The sequence below is a fragment of the Macaca mulatta genome, chromosome 9, assembly GCF_049350105.2.
Source record: "Macaca mulatta isolate MMU2019108-1 chromosome 9, T2T-MMU8v2.0, whole genome shotgun sequence".
NCBI lineage: Eukaryota > Metazoa > Chordata > Mammalia > Primates > Cercopithecidae > Macaca > Macaca mulatta.
Window position 1 is genome coordinate 86,172,623 of NC_133414.1, and position 19,211 is coordinate 86,191,833.

Sequence of the window (19,211 nt, forward strand, 5' to 3'; positions counted from 1 at the left end):
CTAGTACCAGGTCATATAAATAAAACTCTCTTCAGATAATTTACAATTAGGATTCATAGGAATTTGGAATACAAATTAGAGTCCTTCCAGAAACGAAGAGGCTAAAAATTAGTTAGGGTAAAGTAGATAGAGTTATTCAGAATTAAACTTTGGGGGAAAAAAAACTGAATTTTACTTATTGCTATATATGAAGAATGTGAAATTATCCATAAAATATTTTATGACTATTATCATGAGACAATGTATGCATTATACCAAGGTACTCCTGTGTAAACATTATATTCTTGGCCAATACTCTGAGGAGGTCCTGAATATACATTACCAGCTGGCTTCATTTCTTAAAAGGGAGACAGATCAAAGATCTCTCAAATCTCTCTCATCATTTTATCTTTTGGACAAACAAATAGAACAGTCAAATAAATTACCTGAACAAGCATAATAAGTACAAATTTGATTATTGATCACTACCACCAAAAATATATTGACTTAGGGTTCATAATGCATAGTTATCAGTTCAAGCTAAAAAAGCCTTAAGAGTTCGATAACTCAAAATCTCTTTGAGATTTACAGTTAAAAAGTAATATGTTTCTAATAGTTTTTAATGTGTAGGATTAATGACAACTGTATTTTGCATTGGCAAATTATCTCAGCCAGAAGAGATTCAAATGATTTTCGTCAAAGCCAATTTATAAACTAGCAGCACATATCAATGCCAAGCTTGTGAATGGACTGGCTGAGAAAAATTGCATGAGTTAGAAGGGATATAAGTGCTATACTGGTTACTGATTCTATTTCACAAAAGCTACCATTTTTAAAAGCTGAAAACATAATTGGTGTTGACAAAAACATGTTAAATTCAACTACTCTGTATAGCTAAATATAGGTTAATTAAAGTAACTTCTTATTTGTTAAGAAGATAATTAAAAATAGTTAAAACTGAACAATTAGGTATGCTTTTATATTATTAAAATCCAATGAATTTAACAAATGAAACCCACAGGAAAACAGATGATATAATTCAAGGCATAGATTTGACATGTCAGAATACGGCAAACAACAATAAAGATAGCATCAGTAAAACAGTTGTAAAATAAGTAAACAATTTTCAAGTGTGCAAAACTAGTCAGGAATAAAAGTGCTATGTGTGGATACCTGGTTTTCAAATATTTGTTTCAAAAACTTTCAGCTGATGGTGGAAAAACTAGAAAGTATTATACAAGTAAAAATTTAAAGAATATATAAAACATACTTTATTATATTACATTATGTCCTTATTATGTCACTGCTGGATCTGGGGCCTATTTAATTACCAGATATAACACAAAAGGAAGTAAACACAGTACATCACAAAGGCTGATTTATCCTGAACCATAAAAAGACTCCTTTCAAGTATACTGTGGATTTGTGTTTCATCTTATATCTCAGGCACTCTATGCTGTTGATGAATTTGAAAATGGACAACATGATTTTCTATAATTTCTAATATACATATTAGTACATCTTGCAGAACTGCCTTTAGTAGTCAATATTTGGAAGCAATTGTTAAAGAAATAAAAACGATTTAAATTCATGAAAGTAAATCCCATCACTGCCACAATTTAAATAATCATTTTAATGTGTAAATCCTGAATATATCATGTTAGAAGATGAAGTCGATGTATTTAGCATAATCTGTCTTAGGATATTTGAAGTGTAGATGACTAAAAATACACTTGTGGTCGCTTCTTCACTTTATATTTCAGTGACCCGTACCGTACCTGAAGAGAGAAATGTTTTATTGTTAAGAATTAGATCAAAAAAAAAAAAAAAGAATTAGGTGATTACTTTAAAAATTACATCAGATTTAATAGTTCATAGTGATTTTTTTACCTTTTTGATATAAAGAATAAATTATCCTAATAAATGAGCACTACTTATCAGCTCATAAAAATGTAGTTGGCACTATTTAGATATATGTTACAGATTATTATTACTAATAACATGTTACATATATGTTACAGATTATTATTACTAATAACATAAAAACACTAATGTAACATAAAAACATTAATCCTATTATTTATGTTTTGCTTAGTACAATGTCAATGAACATTGATTATAATGATCAGAGGCCATTCGCAGTTCTCCACTGCTTTCTCGGTACAAAGACAGTATGTTATGGTTAACTGTTTACTATTTAATCTTCATGTAGCATTAGTTGAAAGCAAAACTGTGTGGTTAATTTTGTTCGTTGCTTTCTTTGTTTATGCATAGTTCTGGGACTGGGTATTTGAACTATGTGATTTGCTAAATGAGAATGCCATTTTCTACTTATAGCGGAAGATCAAGAGCTTACTATTTTCAAAATTTCCTGATATCCTGAAACATCGATCTGAATAAAGAATTTTAAATATAGCCTGGGCGCAGTGGCTCAAGCCTGTAATCCCAGCCCTTTGGGAGGCCGAGACAGGCGGATCACGAGGTCAGAAGATTGAGACCATCCTGGCTACCAGGGTGAACCCCCGTCTCTACTAAAAAATACAAAAAACGTTGCCGGGCGAGGTGGCGGGCGCCTGTAGTCCCAGCTACTCGGGAGGCTGAGACAGGAGAATGGCGTAAACCCAGGAGGCGGAGCTTGCAGTGAGCTGAGATCAGGACACTGCACTCCAGCCTGGGCGACAGAGCAAGACTCTGTCTCAAAAAAAAAATAAATAAATAAAATAAACTGCTGGCCGGGTGAGATGGCTCACGCCTGGAATCCCAGCACTTCGAGAGGCAGAAGCGAGAGGATTGCTTGAGGCCAGGTGTTGGAGACCAGCCTGGGCAACATGGTGAAACCCCATCTACAAACAAGGAAAAAATGAGCCAGGTGTGGTGGCGTGTGCCTGTAGTTCCAGCTACTTGGGAGACTGAGGTGGGAGGACTGCTTGAGCCTAGGAATTTGAGGCTGCAGTAAACTGTGATTACACCACACTGCACTCCAATTTGGTTGACAGAGCAAAAAAGCTCTATCCCCAAAAAAGTTAAAAAAAAAAAAATCATCCAACTGCTGTTCTACCATTCCAATCCTTCATTTATGGATCATTAATACTCTAAATGATAATGCAGCAGAGAAATCGTTTAATCATTAGGAAAACAGCTCTACACTTAACTAACCTCTTTGCGGCCTTTGGTGGTTTTCACAGATTTCATGCTTTGTGATCTTCGAAGTCCTTTGTGTGTTAACATCTCATCATCTGAATATGGCCCGTCTGCTTCCTCATCTGTTTTCTCATCTCCATCTTTCAGTGGAATTCCATAACCTAAACAAGTTGTCAAAAACAGCATGTTTTGGTAAAAGGACACCAGTCAGTGCTGGCTCTTTGCCCCATCTGTGTACAGTTCTTTGTATGGTTTGCATTTCCCCCAGTTACTCTTTTTGCATCTGGAATGTGCTGCATACCCTTTATCATTATAAGCTTTGCCTCTTGCACTATTCCAGGTGAAACTCATAACTCATTTCCTCCAGGAAAATTTCCCTGATCATTCTTATTTTTACTATGCATTTTTAAAAATAATAATAAAATAATTTATTTTTGAGTAGGTAACACATCATCTTGTTAAAAAGTTCGAGACTATAAATAGATGTAGAGGAAAAAGTCTCTTCCCACCTTTTCTCCTCTTCATGAATTCAACCCAAGCATTTGTGTTTTAGTCTGTCATTTGCACTTTTGCCTTGAATTAGGAATTAAGGCTTTTCCCTTCTACGTGTCATCTTTTGTCAAGACTGGGAATGGTAGGGTTTACTTAAGGTGTTGAGGAAGACCCCAGGGGGCTAGAACTTTGGGCAAAATAAGGTCACCGGGGGCAGGTGATGAGGATGAGGATGTTAGCTGCTGTTGCAGTTGTTGAGAAAAAACTCAGCCAGGTAGGCTGCAGTAATTAGAAGTACCACAGACTATGTGACAGATATTAGTCAAACAAAATAGAATCAGGCAGAGCAATGAGAGATCATGCGAGTATGCTAGAAGGCTGTTATGTGTAGCTATAAAGACTTACTACGGGCCAATATGCAAACATCCACACAGTCAGGATGGTTATTGTCAGGAAGTATGAGAGCATCTTGAGGCTTGGCCTCAAGGACAAAAACTCTTTCAACCCTCAAGCTAAGGTTCTCAAACTTGAGCACGCTAGAGTACCTAGAGAACCTGTTAATACAAGTTCTGACATCCCCAGAACTTCTGATTCAGCAGATTTGAGGTGGGGCTGAGAATCTGCATTTCTGACAAGTTCCCAGGTAATGCTTGTGCTCATGGTCTCTGGTCCATACTTTGAGAACCACCGCCTGAGGATGCTGGAGACAGCAAGACAGGGGCCCAAGTCTCAGGCAACCAGAGTACTAAGTAGGTTATAAAGAAAGGGGTGAGATTAGAAATCCCCATGAAGTGGCCAGGCGCGGTGGCTCACGCCTGCAATACCAGTACTTTGGGAGGCCAAGGCGGGCAGATCATGAGGTCAGGAGATCGAGACCATCCTGGCTAACATGGTGAAACCCCACCTCTACTAAAAATACAAAAAAATTAGCCAGGCGTGGTAGCAGGCAGCTGTAGTCCCAGCTGCTCGGGAGGCTGAGGCAGGATAATGGCGTGAATCCGGGAGGCAGAGTTTGTAGTGAGCTGAGATCGCGCCACTGCACTCCAGTCTGGATGACAGAGCGAGTCTCCATCTCAAAAAAAAAAAAAAAAAAAAGAAAAGAAATCTCCATGAAGTTATAAATTCTCCTTTAACAAAGATAAGGAACATAAATACTTAAATCTTCAGGTGAGGAGAAAGTGGAAGGACTTCCAGCCAGGTGCAGTGGCTCACACCTGTAATTCCAGCACTTTGGGAGGCCAAGGTGGGCAGATCACCTGAGGTCAGGAATTCGAGACCAGCCTGGCCAACATGGTGAAACACCCGAGTCTATTAAAAATACAGAAATTAGCTGGGTGTGGTGGCAGGAGCCTGTAATCCCAGCTACTTGGGAGGCTGAGGCAGAAGAATCACTTGAGCCCAGGAAGTGGAGGTTGCAGTGAATGGAGATTGTGTCACTGCACTCCAGCTTGGGTGACAGAGCAAGACTTCGTCTCCGGCCGGGCGCGGTGGCTCAAGCCTGTAATCCCAGCACTTTGGGAGGCCGAGACGGGCGGATCACGAGGTCAGGAGATCGAGACCATCCTGGCTAACACGGTGAAACCCCATCTCTACTAAAAAATACAAAAAACTAGCCGGGCGAGGTGGCGGGCGCCTGTAGTCCCAGCTACTCGGGAGACTGAGGCAGGAGAATGGCGTGAACCCGGGAGGCGGAGCTTGCAGTGAGCTGAGATCCGGCCACTGCACTCCAGCCTGGGCGACAGAGCGAGACTCCGTCTCAAAAAAAAAAAAGACTTCGTCTCCACAAAAAAAAAAAAAAAAAAAAAAAAAAAAAGGAGAAGGATTTCCAGGCTCAGGAGAAGGCATGGGATAGATTCCATGCATGTGATAAAAAATAAAACTGGGCTGGGCTTGGTGGTGGCTCATGCCTGTAATGCCAGCACTTTGGGAAGTCAGGCGGATCACTTAAGCTTAGGAGTTCTTCAGCCTGGGCAACATGGTGAAAAAATACAAAAATTAGCTGGGCATGGTGTTGTGCACCTGTAGTCCTAGCTACTCCAAAGGCTGAGGTGGGAGGATCACCTGAGCCTGGGGAGTCAAGGCTGCAGTGAGCTGTGATCATGCCACTGCATTATAGCCTGTTTCAAAAAACACACATATTTAAAAAAATTGAATACATGTTTATTGGTCTGCTCTTCTAAGACATGAATAATTTGAGAATCACTAAGAAAACTACAAAGAGTCATGAATAAGCTTGTTACTCTCATAATAAGCAACTTGAATTGTATATTAGTCAAGTATAATTTTATGCTCTTAGACTTCTAGGCTAGAAGTCAGAGGAGATTTGGAAGTGGAATCAGTCATTATTTAGGCCAAGATCCTTTGTTTTCTTGCACTGGTCCAAGGAAGTGTGTGTGTTCTGGGTAGAAGAGACAGCATGCACAGAGGCACTGAGGAGAGTAGCTAGGGCTTGGGGATTGCTTAGAAGAACTGCAAGGAGGCCAGTGTGACCAGAAAGGGGATGGGTCAGTGGTCCTGGGAAAAAGCTCCTGAAATAATATTAAGTGTGGAAAAAAAATGTACGTATAGAAACAAACAAAGGAAAAACATAAATGAAACGATTATATCTCATGGAAGTGAGCTTTTAGGTGTTTCTAAATTTTTTCATTTTTTCTTTTTTTACTTGCCAAATTCTTATTTTTAAAAAATGTTCATTTTATAATTGAGAAAAACGAACGAGGTTTAAAGTTTAGGTTGTCATTTCTAGAGTTTTTTTTTTCTATTGATGTTGCTTATATAGTATTCCTGATCCCAATATGGTAAAACAGAATGAGGAATCAAGGAAAAAGTCAGAAAGGAAGTAACTGTGATAAACAATTTCTCTAAGGCCACAAATGTAGCATAAGAGCACAGTTCAACAAACACAGTCCTTGCTATTTTAACTGCCTCTTATTTTGTATGATTAGGAATTGGAATTTCGTTCAAAGGCTGATTATACATCTTATTTTTTTCTTTTTTCCTAATTCCGGCTAAAAAAAAATCTTATTAGCTTTCTAATTACAGCTTCAGGAAAAGTGATGGATTGATTCATTACTCCAAGTATTTTAAAAATTATATTATGAATAAGGCAGTGTACTGAATTATGAGGATACAAAGATGAAAAAGACATAGCTGTCTTTTTCTTTTTTTTTTTTTTTTTTTTTTTTTTGAGGCGGAGTCTCGCTCTGTCGCCCGGGCTGGAGTGCAGTGGCCGGATCTCAGCTCACTGCAAGCTCCGCCTCCCGGGTTCACGCCATTCTCCTGCCTCAGCCTCCCGAGTAACTGGGACTACAGGCGCCCGCCATCTCGCCCGGCTAGTTTTTTGTATTTTTTTTAGTAGAGACGGGGTTTCACCGTGTTCGCCAGGATGGTCTCGATCTCCTGACCTCGTGATCCACCCGTCTCGGCCTCCCAAAGTGCTGGGATTACAGGCATAGCTGTCTTTTTCTACCCTCAAAAAATTTAGGGTCCAATAGGGGAAACAGAATGCAATGGGCATTATGATACTGTAATAAATGCTATAAGCTAATGATAAGGTGCTGGGGGGGCATACAGTAAGAGAATGTAATCAGCATGGGGTGGGTTGGAAAGGGTGGGTTATGAGAGAAGGCCTTGTAGGAGGTGGTGGCTAAGCTAAATCCTCAAAGAGTCATGATTCTGTATGACTAGCACTCGATGGAGTAGGAGAACAAGGCTGGGGAGTTAATATACCATGCTATCTAGTTTGGACTTCATCAGAGAGCAGTGAAGCCTCTGGAGGCTCGGGGAAAGTACTGAAATGTTTTAAGCAGAAGAGTAACATGATTAGACTTGGGCTGTGTAAAATATTCTTCTTGCACTTTGGAAAATGAATCAGAAATGGATAAGGCTGAGGGCAGGGAGCCTAACTGGGGAGGTTACTTAGTATAGCAGGTCAGAAATGACAGAGTCCACAGAGAGTGAGGACAGAGCAAGGAGCCAAAATTAGAATTTATTGGGAAATGAAATTAACAAGTTTAGGCCAGGTGCGGTGGCTCACGCCTGTAATCCCAGCACTTTGGGAGGCCGAGGCGGGTGGATGACTTGAGGCCAGTAGTTTGAGACTAGCCTGGCCAATATGGCAAAACCCCATCTCTACTAAAAAATACAAAAATTAGCTGGGTGTGATGGCACGTGCCTGTAATCCCAGCTACTCGGGAGGCTGGGGCAGAGAATCGCTTGAACCTGGGAGGTGGAGGCTGCAGTGAGCTGAGATCGCGCCACTGCACTCCAGCCTGGGCGACAGAGTGAGACTCCACCTCAGGAAAAAAAAAAAAAAGTTTAATTTAGCAATTTATTAACCAATCTTTGAATCGAAGAGCGTGGAGACACTAGAATCAAGTCAAATATTTTCATTAAAATATACATTTTCTGGCTGGGCTTGGTTACTCATGCCTGTAATCCTAGCACTTTGGGAAGCAGAGGTGGGAAGATCACTTGAACTGAGGAATTTGAGACCAGCTTGGGCAACATACTGAGATCCCATCTCCATTAATATATTTAAAAAAAAAATACATTTTCTGTTTAACTTAAAACCTGAAAATGAATAACTTATTTTTTTTAAAGGAGAGTACGGCTGATTTACTTCTGATTTTAAGATTAATAGGTTAATTTAAAAAACAATAACAAATGAAAAAGCTCACTACTCAGGGCTAAACACTGTTACCATTTTAGTAATACCCTTCCAAACTTTCTCTTATGTATATACATTAAACAAATTAGGTATATTAATCCATTTCATCATCTACTTATTATTGTTTTTTCCCTACAATCTGGATATATTTTCATATCATTAAGTATAGATTGACATTGTTATGTTTCACAGCTAATAAACCACCTTTTGCTTAATCATTTCTCCTAGGCATTTCGTTCATTCCAATATTTGTTATTATAAACAACGAGATGAACATTGTTGTACATGCATATTTGAACACTTGTCTGATTATTTCCTTATGACATATTCTTAAAAGTTTCTTGCTGAGCTAAAGGGAATAAATTATGATGATTACTGCCAGATTGTCATCCAAAAGGATTATTCCATTTTAAACTCATAAAAAGTGCCTAAGAGTGTTTCTCAACAGGCTTGCTGTAGTGGTTTTAAAACATGTCTACAGATTCTCTGACATTCCTCTTCCCTTCCCTTAACATTTCAGAGGCCTTTGTACTTGCCTCAACAAATCGCCACAAAACATGTGACGGAAGTGATGCTGCTTCTAGGACTTCTGCAAGTTTCTCTCGGCACACTGGCCTGGGAGGCTTCAGCTGCCAGGTAAGAAATCTAACCACCCTTAGAGACCACATGGAGAGAACATAGAGGGAGATGGCTGAGAGGCTCCAACCATTCTAGCCAGCAGCTGCTTGACTCTTTTCAGCTCAGACAGCAGATGTGTGAGCTCTCTTTGAGATTGTAACTCTAGCCCAGCTGCTGTCAGACCACAGCTGCAGGAGACCCTGAGCAAGAACTGCTTTGCCAAGTCAAGTCACCCCCAGATCTGTGGGCAAGATAAATGACCATGATTGTTTCAAGCTGCTGTTTTGGGGTGGCTTATTATGCAGCAATAGATAACTAGATAACTGAAACAGTTCCCAACACAGAGCACTGTTAATTAAAAACATTTTTTTTTTTTGCCAATCTGGCAAATGACAATTATTATTATTACTATTTTTTGATTATCTGAGGCTGAGAATCTCTTTCATATATTTCTTGACCAATTGTATTCTTTGGTAGCATTGACAATAATTGGTTTGTGAGGGTTACTGGATTGTTGACTCTGAACTCTTTGCCTGTAACATATGATGGGAATACTTCTGACAGTTTGTAGTTTGTCATTTTTATGTTTTCCCCCCATATTATAATTTTATATATTTTTTATGTAGGAAAATCTTAAAAACTATTCCATTATGGTTTCTGGTTTTGATATCATGCTTAAGAAATTTTATCTATCTTAAGATTATAAAAAAATTCACAGGGACTTCCTACTACATAGTTTAATTTTTTTATACTTAAATCTTAATCTTTTAAGAATTTATTTTGATCTAAGATTTGAGGCAGAGATATAACTTCATTCTCTACTCCATCTTCTAGCAGTCTAACAGTTATCCCAGCATAACTTATTAAATAATCTGTCTTTCCTCCACTAATTTGAAAGATTGTCGTTCTCATTTGATAGATTTCCATGTACACCTGGGTTTGTGTCTATCTAGATGATCTATTATTAACTTCTCTTCACCTATTCCGGTCCTAGAACCATACTGCTTTGTTAAAAATATGGTCAAGAGAGAAAGTTTTGATGAAAGTGTTTCCTTAGGGAAGAAAGGCTCAGAATATATACCATTCTGTAGAAAAATTGGAAACTGCGCAGAGTTTATAACTCTGAACAAGTACCTTTCATAACTGAACAAGTATCTTTCTCATACTGCTACCACATACTTCATATTTTTATAAAACTTATTTAAATTCATGATTTGAAATTTAAGAACTAAACAGCAAGTCAATATTTTAAAATATTTTAGTCATAGATATAAAATTTGGTAGGTGGCCGGGTGCGATGGCTCATGCCTGTAATCCCAGCACTTTGGGAAGCTGAAGTGGGCGGATCACAAGGTCAGGAGTTCGAGACCAGCCTGACCAACATGGTGAAACCCCGTCTCTACTAAAAATATAAAAATTAACCAGGCGTGGTGGCGCACACCTGTAATCCCAGATACTCAGGAAGGCTAAGGCAGGAGAATCTCATGAACCTGGGAGGCGGAGGTTGCAGTGAGTCGAGATCGTGCCACTGCACACCAGCCTGAGTGACAGAGATAGATTCCATCTCAAAAAAAAAAAAAAAAAAAAAAAAAAAAAAAAAAAAAAAAAAAAAAAGGTGAGCACCATAAAAATAGTATTATGAATTTTCACCCTTATAAACCTGTTTTTATTTACCTACTTAGAACATAATTCTTAGCCAATCCTTGGGTATGATTATGAATAAACTGCTAAAAAAGGACTCTGGTCTAAGATACTTGGTCTAAATCAGCAAAATATAATACATACAGCAGATTCCATAATCAAAATCAATATACCTATTTTTTTTTTTTTTGAGGTAGAGTGTCTCTCTGTCACTCAGGCTGGAGTGCAGTGGTGTGATCTCAGCTCATAGCAACCTTTGTCTCCTGGGTTCAAGCAATTCTCCTGCCTCAGCCTCCCGGATAGCTGGGACTCCAGGCATACACAACCACATCTGGCTAATTTTTGTATTTTTGGTGGAGACAGGGTTTCGCCATGTTGGCCAGGCTGGTCTCGAACGCCTAACCTCAGGGAATCCACCCACCTTGGCCTCCCAAAGCTCTGGCATTACAGGTGTGAGCCACTGTGCCTGACCACCTAATTTTAAATGCATATTAAGAAATACCAAGGCCAGGTGGTGTGGCACATGCCTGCAATCCCACCCAGCACTCTGGGAGGCCGAGACATGCAGACTGCTTGAGCCCAGGAGTTTGAGGCCAGTCTGGGTAACATGGTGAAGCCCCGTCTCTACAAAAAATGGAAAAATTAGCAGGGAATGGTGGTGCATACCTGTAGTCCCAGCTTCCTGGGAGGCTGAGACAGGCTCACTTGAACCTGGGAAGTCAAAGCTGCAGTGAGTAGAGATTGTACCACTGCACTCCAGCCTGAGTGACAGAGTGAGATCCTATTTCAAAATATATAAACAACAAAAACAAAAACAAAAAAAATAAAAAAAGGAAATGTCTACATTAGGAACTACTTTTACATTATTAATGTACTAATAAGACTGATGGTTCCTTGCTCTCAAAGGCATCGCTGCCTTAATCAATGGCCAATGCTTGATCACTACCTCTTAGATAATAGTCAAAACTTTGTAAAGGTATTCATTTTTGGAAGAAAGCTCATTATTTTTTCTTTTTTCCTGAGAAAGGGTCTTGCTCTGTCACCTAGTCTGGAGTGCAGTGCTGTGATCATGGCTCACTGTAGCCTCGACTTCTGGGCTGAAGTGATTTTCCCATCTACCTCCCAAGTAGCTGGGTGAGTACCACCATGCTCAGCTAATAAAAAAAAAATTGTTTTTGCAGAGGTATTTTTCCTTTTTAAGGAGGAACAGGTTTTTTTTTTTCAAATTTTTCAAATTGGTTTTAAAGATGATTTTCAATCTCTCTCAAAAGAAAACTTCTTTTTTAAATAAAAAGTCAAATAGCCCTGTACCTTATGGACTTAACACATTAATAAGGAATGTCTTGAAAATCTTAGTTCTCAGCCTTGCCTTTGAATTCAAACTTTCTTATTATATGTGATAAAATGACTAAGGAACCGTGTCTAATTTATATGTATGTTTCTAAGATCATGATAGTTTTTTAAAGTTTTAGAATATATTAACTATGACATGTTCATAATTTATACTAGAATATGCCTACAAGTTAGCTCTTGAACTAGAATATGTAATTTCAACACATTTTCCATGGGAGTAATCTTATTTTTAAATTGAGTCATCTTTTATCACGTGCTTAAAACTTTTAATCTGTGAGTCAATATCCTTATTTGTCCACAGCACTTACAGTGAAGAGTGTTCAACTATAAAACTCCTTAGATGTCAGTGCACAGTTTGAGTAGAAAGAGTATTTATTACAGGTTAGAACTAGTGCTGGTGGTAAGAAGGTATTGGTAACCACACCTACAGCTTCTAAAAATTAATGGCAGCAAAAAAGCCTACTTTGTTAGGTAGATGATCTCCAGAGTCAGCAAAAGGCAAGTACTAATCTTTTTTTTTTTTTTTCCTGAGACAAAGTCTCACTCTGTTGCCCAGGCTGGAGTGCAGTGGCACCATCTCAGCTCACTGCAACCTCCACCTCCAGGGTTCAAGCAATTCTCCTGCCTCAGCCTCCCAAGTAACTGGGATTACAGGCATGTGCCACCATGCCCGGCTGATTTTTTTTGTATTGTTAGTAGAGACGGAGTTTCATCATGTTAGCCAGGCTGGTCTTGAACTCCTAACCTCATGATCCACCCGTCTCAGCCTCCCAAAATGCTCGGATTTATGGTGTGAGCCACTGCACCCAGCCTGAGCCACTGCGCCTGGCCTAGCAAGTACTAATTTAGAAAAAATTCAGAGGAAAAGAACTATGATTAAATGTAAAAGTAAAAAATATAAGCTTAGAAGTAAATTTTTTCTACCTAAATTCAGATAGTTATCATGTATCATTTTAGTATCTACAAGCCCAATTATGGAAGAATCATATATATATATACACTTTATATATAATTTTACTGTAAGTTCCAGGATCCATGTGCAGAATGTGCAGATTTGTTACACAGGTATACATGTGCCATGGTGGTTTGTTGCACCCATCAACCCATCATCCAGGTTTTAAGCCCCGCATGCATTAGGTATTTGTCCTAATGCTCTCCCTCCTCTCCTTGTCCCCCACCCCCTGACAGGCCCCAGTGTGTGTTGTTCCCCTCCCTGTGTCCATGTAAAAGAACCATATATTAAAACAAACAAGCACACCTGCTGATTCACCGGGGGCTGGTTTACTTTTCTTTTTTGCTTCTGGTAGAGGTTGGTATGGTCTTTGTCCCACAGGCTCATCACCTTGGATAGCTGTTAAATCATGCATACTGAAGCTTCTTAAACGTTCAGTTATTGCTCCTTGGCTCTATTTAATACAGAAGTGATAGATCCAAGAAAAAAATACTTTAAAAATATTTAGTATGCTTACATTTAACTATCCCTGAACATTTTATTAAGATAACTTCAGAAAAGCTGAAAGAATTGTACAATGAACACCCAATATTGTTTACATTTTGCGGTATCTCCTTTCTCACATATCTACCATCTATCCATCCACGAATTCATTTTATTTTTTCATGCATTTCAAAGTAACTTGTAGACATCAGTACATTTCACCCCAAACATTTCAGCATCATATTTAATTTTAAAATGTAAAAAGATGTATGATGGGCTTACCCTCAGAGTAAACAGCATCCATAATGTTGCTGTCTCCTAAAACTAGCACTTTGGGGCTTAAACTTTAAGATTTAGCGCAACTTTTAATTAATTAATTAATTAATATTTATTTATTTATTTAGAGACAGAGTCTCACTCTGTTGCCCAGTCTGGAGTGCAGTAGCGCGATCTCGGCTACTGCAACCTCTGCCTCCCAGGTTCAAGCGTTTCTCCTGCCTCAGCCTCCTGAGTAGCTGGGATTACAGGCATGTGGCACCACATCCAGCTAATTTTTGTATTTTTAACAGAGATGGGGTTTCGTCATGTTGGCCAGGCTGGTCTTGAGCTCCTGACCTCAGGGGATCCTCCTGCCTTGGCCTCCCAAAGTGCTGAGATTACAGATGTGAGCCACTACGCCTGGCCAAGGGCAACTTTTTAAAGTAAAAGAGACATGACATTGTTTTAAAGCTAAGGTAAGTCAGGACTGGTAATGGCTCTTTCTAGAACAAGTTAGAAACATGTAAGAGCCAAAGAATGTGGAATACAAAATGATAGTCAATTAGTGAATTAACTATCTGGCAAGACATACCTACTACTCTACATTTGACTTTAAGTCCTTTCCCTTAACAATATGGCAGATACTAGGCACAGGTGGGTATTTAAATTGAAATTAAGTAAAGTTAAATAAAATACAATATTCACTTCTTTTAATTGCACTAGCCACTTTTCAAATGTTCAATAGCTGCATGTGGCTAGTGGCTACTGTATTGGATGGTGCAGATACAGAACATTTCCACCACGGCAGCTCTGAAAGAGACATTTTCTGAACTGTTCATATATAACTACACTTCCCCTCCTAAAGTATAAAGCTTTGTAAAAGCAAAAAAAGAAAAAAAAATTCTAAATTTACCTACTTTAAATTTGCATAGCATATAGATGAGTCACTTCTTATTTATAGCTAGATTAAAAATATTCTTCTAAGGGGGTTTTTATACTTATTATTTCTTCTTTTCACACATAGGAATTTATGATTTCCTCTAGTTACAGTGTTACCATAGAAACTAATCCATAATGCTTCATCTCTAAATTTCAAAGTCAAAGGTGCTACAAACATTTGGACATTACTATTAACTTGTATTTTACACTCAAGAAAAAGGTCTTAATGTCTGAGTCTTGATTCAGTTACTTTGGGTTAATAATACATTATGTCAAAACCAAATGCCATTTCCATATCCCACTTGAGCTGTTTATTTCTACCATATTTTTGAATTGTGATATGAAATCATTAAAGGTCTTTATTCTCAATAAAAATAATTGGATTTCACACATTTAAAAAACATTTGTGGCATGGTCTAATTTATTATACTTGCTTCCTCCTTATTAGATATCATTTACTTATCAAATAGATAGTTGACAGAAGACTCCAGAGACATACTACAAGGAAGTGACCAGTGTTCATCTGAAACAGATGCCTTGTTTCTCAGAAATGTCATTCTCTTTATTTCATCTTTGTAGTTATGTGCCCTCTCTCAGCAATTCCTGATTTCTTTTCTTCTTTTTTTTTTTTTTTTGAGACGGAGTCTCGCTCTGCCGCCCAGGCTGGAGTGCAGTGGCCGGATCTTAGCTCACTGCAAGCTCTGTCTCCCAGGTTCACACCATTCTCCTGCCTCAGCCTCCCAAGTAGCTGGGACTACAGGTGCCCGCCACCTCGCCCGGCTAGTTTTTTGTATTTTTTAGTAGAGACAGGGTTTCACCATATTAGCCAGGATGGTCTCGATCTCCTGACCTCGTGATCCGCCCGCCTCGGCCTCCCAAAGTGCTGGGATTACAGGCGTGAGCCACCGCAGCCGGCCCCCTGATTTCTTTATCTACTGCCACACAGATGACAAACGACATGCATGTCCATGATACCCTTTACTCAATTCACATGCGATTTCCAAGGCTGGCTGTAATTCCCAAACCCTCCCACTCAAGAAGGTACATTTCAGGATACAAATGACTTAAAGTGTAACAGAATCAGTCTAATTTTATAATTATATCATCCCCAAACTTTGGTATGTTTAACAAGCATAATCAACAAATCTCTTGGGATATACCTCACAAATGAATGCACATAATACTGTTACTTCCACTGTTGTGATAGGTATATTTTGCCTCCAGAGCAAGACTTTTAAGACACTAGAGGAGAGGGACAAATCTTAGGCTTCTTCTATTCTCCTGGTGCACCTGGTATGCTACTGATGTTGAATATGTAATAAGTAAACTAAATACTTTTTTATGTCCCTTCTTTTTCATTACTCTTGACTGTTAAAGAGTCCTCCATAGATGGCAGCATGTTTTAATGTAAACACTGTAGGTTTTATGCAGAGGTTCGGCAGCAAACTAGAGGTATGGCCACAGGCTTCTCCATGGGTAGACTACACCACCCACCAAGGGTTGCTTCAGGTTTAGATTAAACATGAGCAAGGCAAGGCCCAACCTTGAGGTATCTGGGTGATCTCTCTACAGGCTGGATTTAAATTTAGCTCTTGAGTAACCAATGCTACCATTATCAATACCCAAGTATTATCAACCTCTTCAAGGCTTTCCAGAAAGCCAGGTACTGTAGGGAAAAGCAAAAAGAGAATATGAGCCCTCTTTGAGAACCTCCAACACTTTAACAGCCATTATCACCTTGGAAAATTGGACTTTCCACTGTATATTTTTTATGGGCCTAGAATAAAACTAATATAAGAGAGAAATTGGTGCAGTATTATGGACTTTGAAAACATTATATAAATTACAAGTATCCAATGTAACCAGTTTAAAGGAAGGGTATAATTATAAAGTAATCACTTCTGAAGGCCACCATATTCCTTCCAGTTTTTACATCTTCAACACAAAAACTCCAGTAATAAAGGAACTATGTTTGCTATAATAATGGTAAGTGGAGATATCTTCCCTCTACCCCAGAATTCTATATCACATGCATAATATGGTTGCAAGTGTGCAGTATGGCTATAAGTAGGCAGGGAAAAATGCAAAACTAACAACAGTACAATGTTTAGGCAGATGGGATGGGTGACTTTTTTTCTTTTTAAAAATATTGTCTTTAATATTACAAAATTAGTCAATATGTGGTATACTCTAAGAATTTCTGATCCATTTCTCACCCATGTTTCCTGTATCTAATGCTTTAATCCCATCAGTAAAAGAAAAATGGTCTATATTTGAGGTCACAAATAGAACGTTACAGTCACTTGTAAATAACAATGTTAAAAGGTATTGGTTTTGTTTAAATAAATAATGCTTTGTGTATCTATTTTCTTCTATTTAATTTATATAATGTTAAGACAAAAGTATAAGAAAAATGAGAAAAGGACCCGGTGCAGTGGCTCACGCCTGCAATTCCAACACTTCGGGAGGCCAAGGTGGGAGGATCACGTGAGGCCAGGAGTTTGAAGCTTTAGTTAGCTGTGATCACAACTCTGCACTCCAGTCTGGGTGATAAAGCGAGACCCTGTTTCTAAAAAAGGAAAGAAGAAAGACAGACAGAAAGAAAGAAAGAGAGAGAGAAAGAGAGAAAGAAAAAGAGAAAGAGAAAGGAAGAGAGAGAAAGAATGAAAGAAAGACAGAAAGAGAAAAAGAAGGAAGAAAAGTTCTAGTCTAGTCTGCTGTATGGAAACAGTGGTCTTAGTCAATAAAGAGGAAAGGCAGGATTACCATTCACAAGATAATTTCATATTTCAGCACTTTAGTTCCTATTCTCTGCAGAATTGTCTGTACTCTGTGTATGTTAAAATTGATCCTAACAAAGTAACAGAGATTATGATGAAAATGTAAAAGTCAAAGTAATTAAGTATTCTGTAGAATATTTTACACATTGAAACTGATCATCATGAGCAGAATTGTTCCTGAACCATCTGAACTTCAGGTGGCACTGAATTCTCAGGGTTTGGATTTAGATGGGCCCAAATATGCGTCGGTAAGAAACTGAGAATACTGCAGGGACTGACTGGGCAGGAGGGCTGGGTCCAGAGCTAGCACACTCAGGCTCTGGAAGGGATTCTTCAGCTGAGAAGCAGCTCCCCACACTGGCTCCACAGAGAGCTCATTTACATCCAAGGGCACTAGGACATCTGAATGTCTACTCAAGTATCTAAGCACATGGTTGGCATCCATAAAAAGGGACCCTGCATGTATGAGTAATTCCAATTTCTTCACACTCAAATAATGCTGTCTTTGTTTAAATACTTCATTTCCTGGTTAAACACTACATTAAAATTACTATATTTTGTTTTAAATAAGGAGAATTTATTATGTTTATCAGCACCTTTGTATAAAACCTTCAATTTATTTTCTTCACATTTTAAATCACAGATTTAAAAACATATAACCAGCAATGCTTTATAATCTTACAAGCACAAAACATTCTTTTACAGAATAACTCTTATTATACTATTCAGTAAACAATAGTCACTAAGCTCTATTTCTTGTTGATCCTTGACATTACATTATAATTGCAGATAAGGTTAGTTCCTAGTTTTTAGGGAAATCTCATTTCCCTATGCACATTCAGCAATTGATCTGACCAAGCCCAGAATGGAACTGACTGCATTTACATTAGGTGAATAAAATATTTTAGTGTGTTTAAGATGAAAGCAATACATATTTATTGAAGAACACTGATAACATGGAGAAAAATTTTAAAAAGGAAGTAAAAATTATTTGTAACCTATCACTAAAACTACTTATATATATTTATATATTCTCTTCAGTTTTTTCTGACTCATCATACCTTTAGAGCAGTTTCTCAACTTAACACTCCTGCTATTTTTCGTTAGATAATTTTTTGTTGTGGGGAACGTTCTGTGCTTTGTAGAATATTAAGCAGCATCCCTGACCTTTCTTTACCGACTAGATACCAGTAGCAGCCCCCTCTCAGTGGTGAAAACCTAAAATGTCCCATGGTAAGGGCAGGGGCACAAAATTGCCTCTAGTTGAGAACCACTGTTTTAGAGATATAAGGGGTTTTAGAAATCACGTTTCGGGCCGGGCGCGGTGGCTCAAGCCTGTAATCCCAGCACTTTGGGAGGCCGAGACGGGCGGATCACGAGGTCAGGAGATCGAGACCATCCTGGCTAACACGGTGAAACCCCGTCTCTACTAAAAAATACAAAAAACTAGCCGGGCGAGGTGGCGGGCGCCTGTAGTCCCAGCTACACGGGAGGCTGAGGCAGGAGAATGGCGTGAACCCGGGAGGCGGAGCTTGCAGTGAGCCCAGAATCCCGCCACTGCACTCCAGCCTGGGCGACAGAGCGAGACTCCGTCTCACAAAAAAAAAAAAAAAAAACAAAAAAAAAAAGAAATCACGTTTCACCGCTTCGTTTTACAAGTGAGAAAAATTAATACTTAGATCAATGCAGATGATTTGTCCAAAATCTCATGGCTAATTTGTAGTGGAATCAACACTAAAAAAAATGCAGATTAACTCAATTGCTGTAGCATTCAATTTTTATTATACCATTCTGCTTCCTTAGATTGTAGGAAAAATAGTACAACCTTCTTTTTCCATTGTCTGGACAAAGGTTCTTTCCTTTTTTTTTTTTTAAGTGTATAATACTAAGTTGTATATTCTCAAAG

At 38.6% G+C, this 19,211-nt stretch overlaps 1 protein-coding gene across 1 annotated transcript in view; it reads right to left on the bottom strand.

The window, feature by feature from the left end:
- Window positions 1-235: 235 nt before the first annotated feature.
- The window catches only part of REEP3 (receptor accessory protein 3), a 103,581-nt gene continuing 84,605 nt past the window's right edge, over window positions 236-19,211 (bottom strand). The window contains 3 exon segments of the mRNA NM_001261663.1: window positions 236-1,757; window positions 3,136-3,281; window positions 13,152-13,299. Coding sequence (NP_001248592.1) covers window positions 1,701-1,757; window positions 3,136-3,281; window positions 13,152-13,299 — 351 coding nt within the window. The 3' untranslated portion in view covers window positions 236-1,700.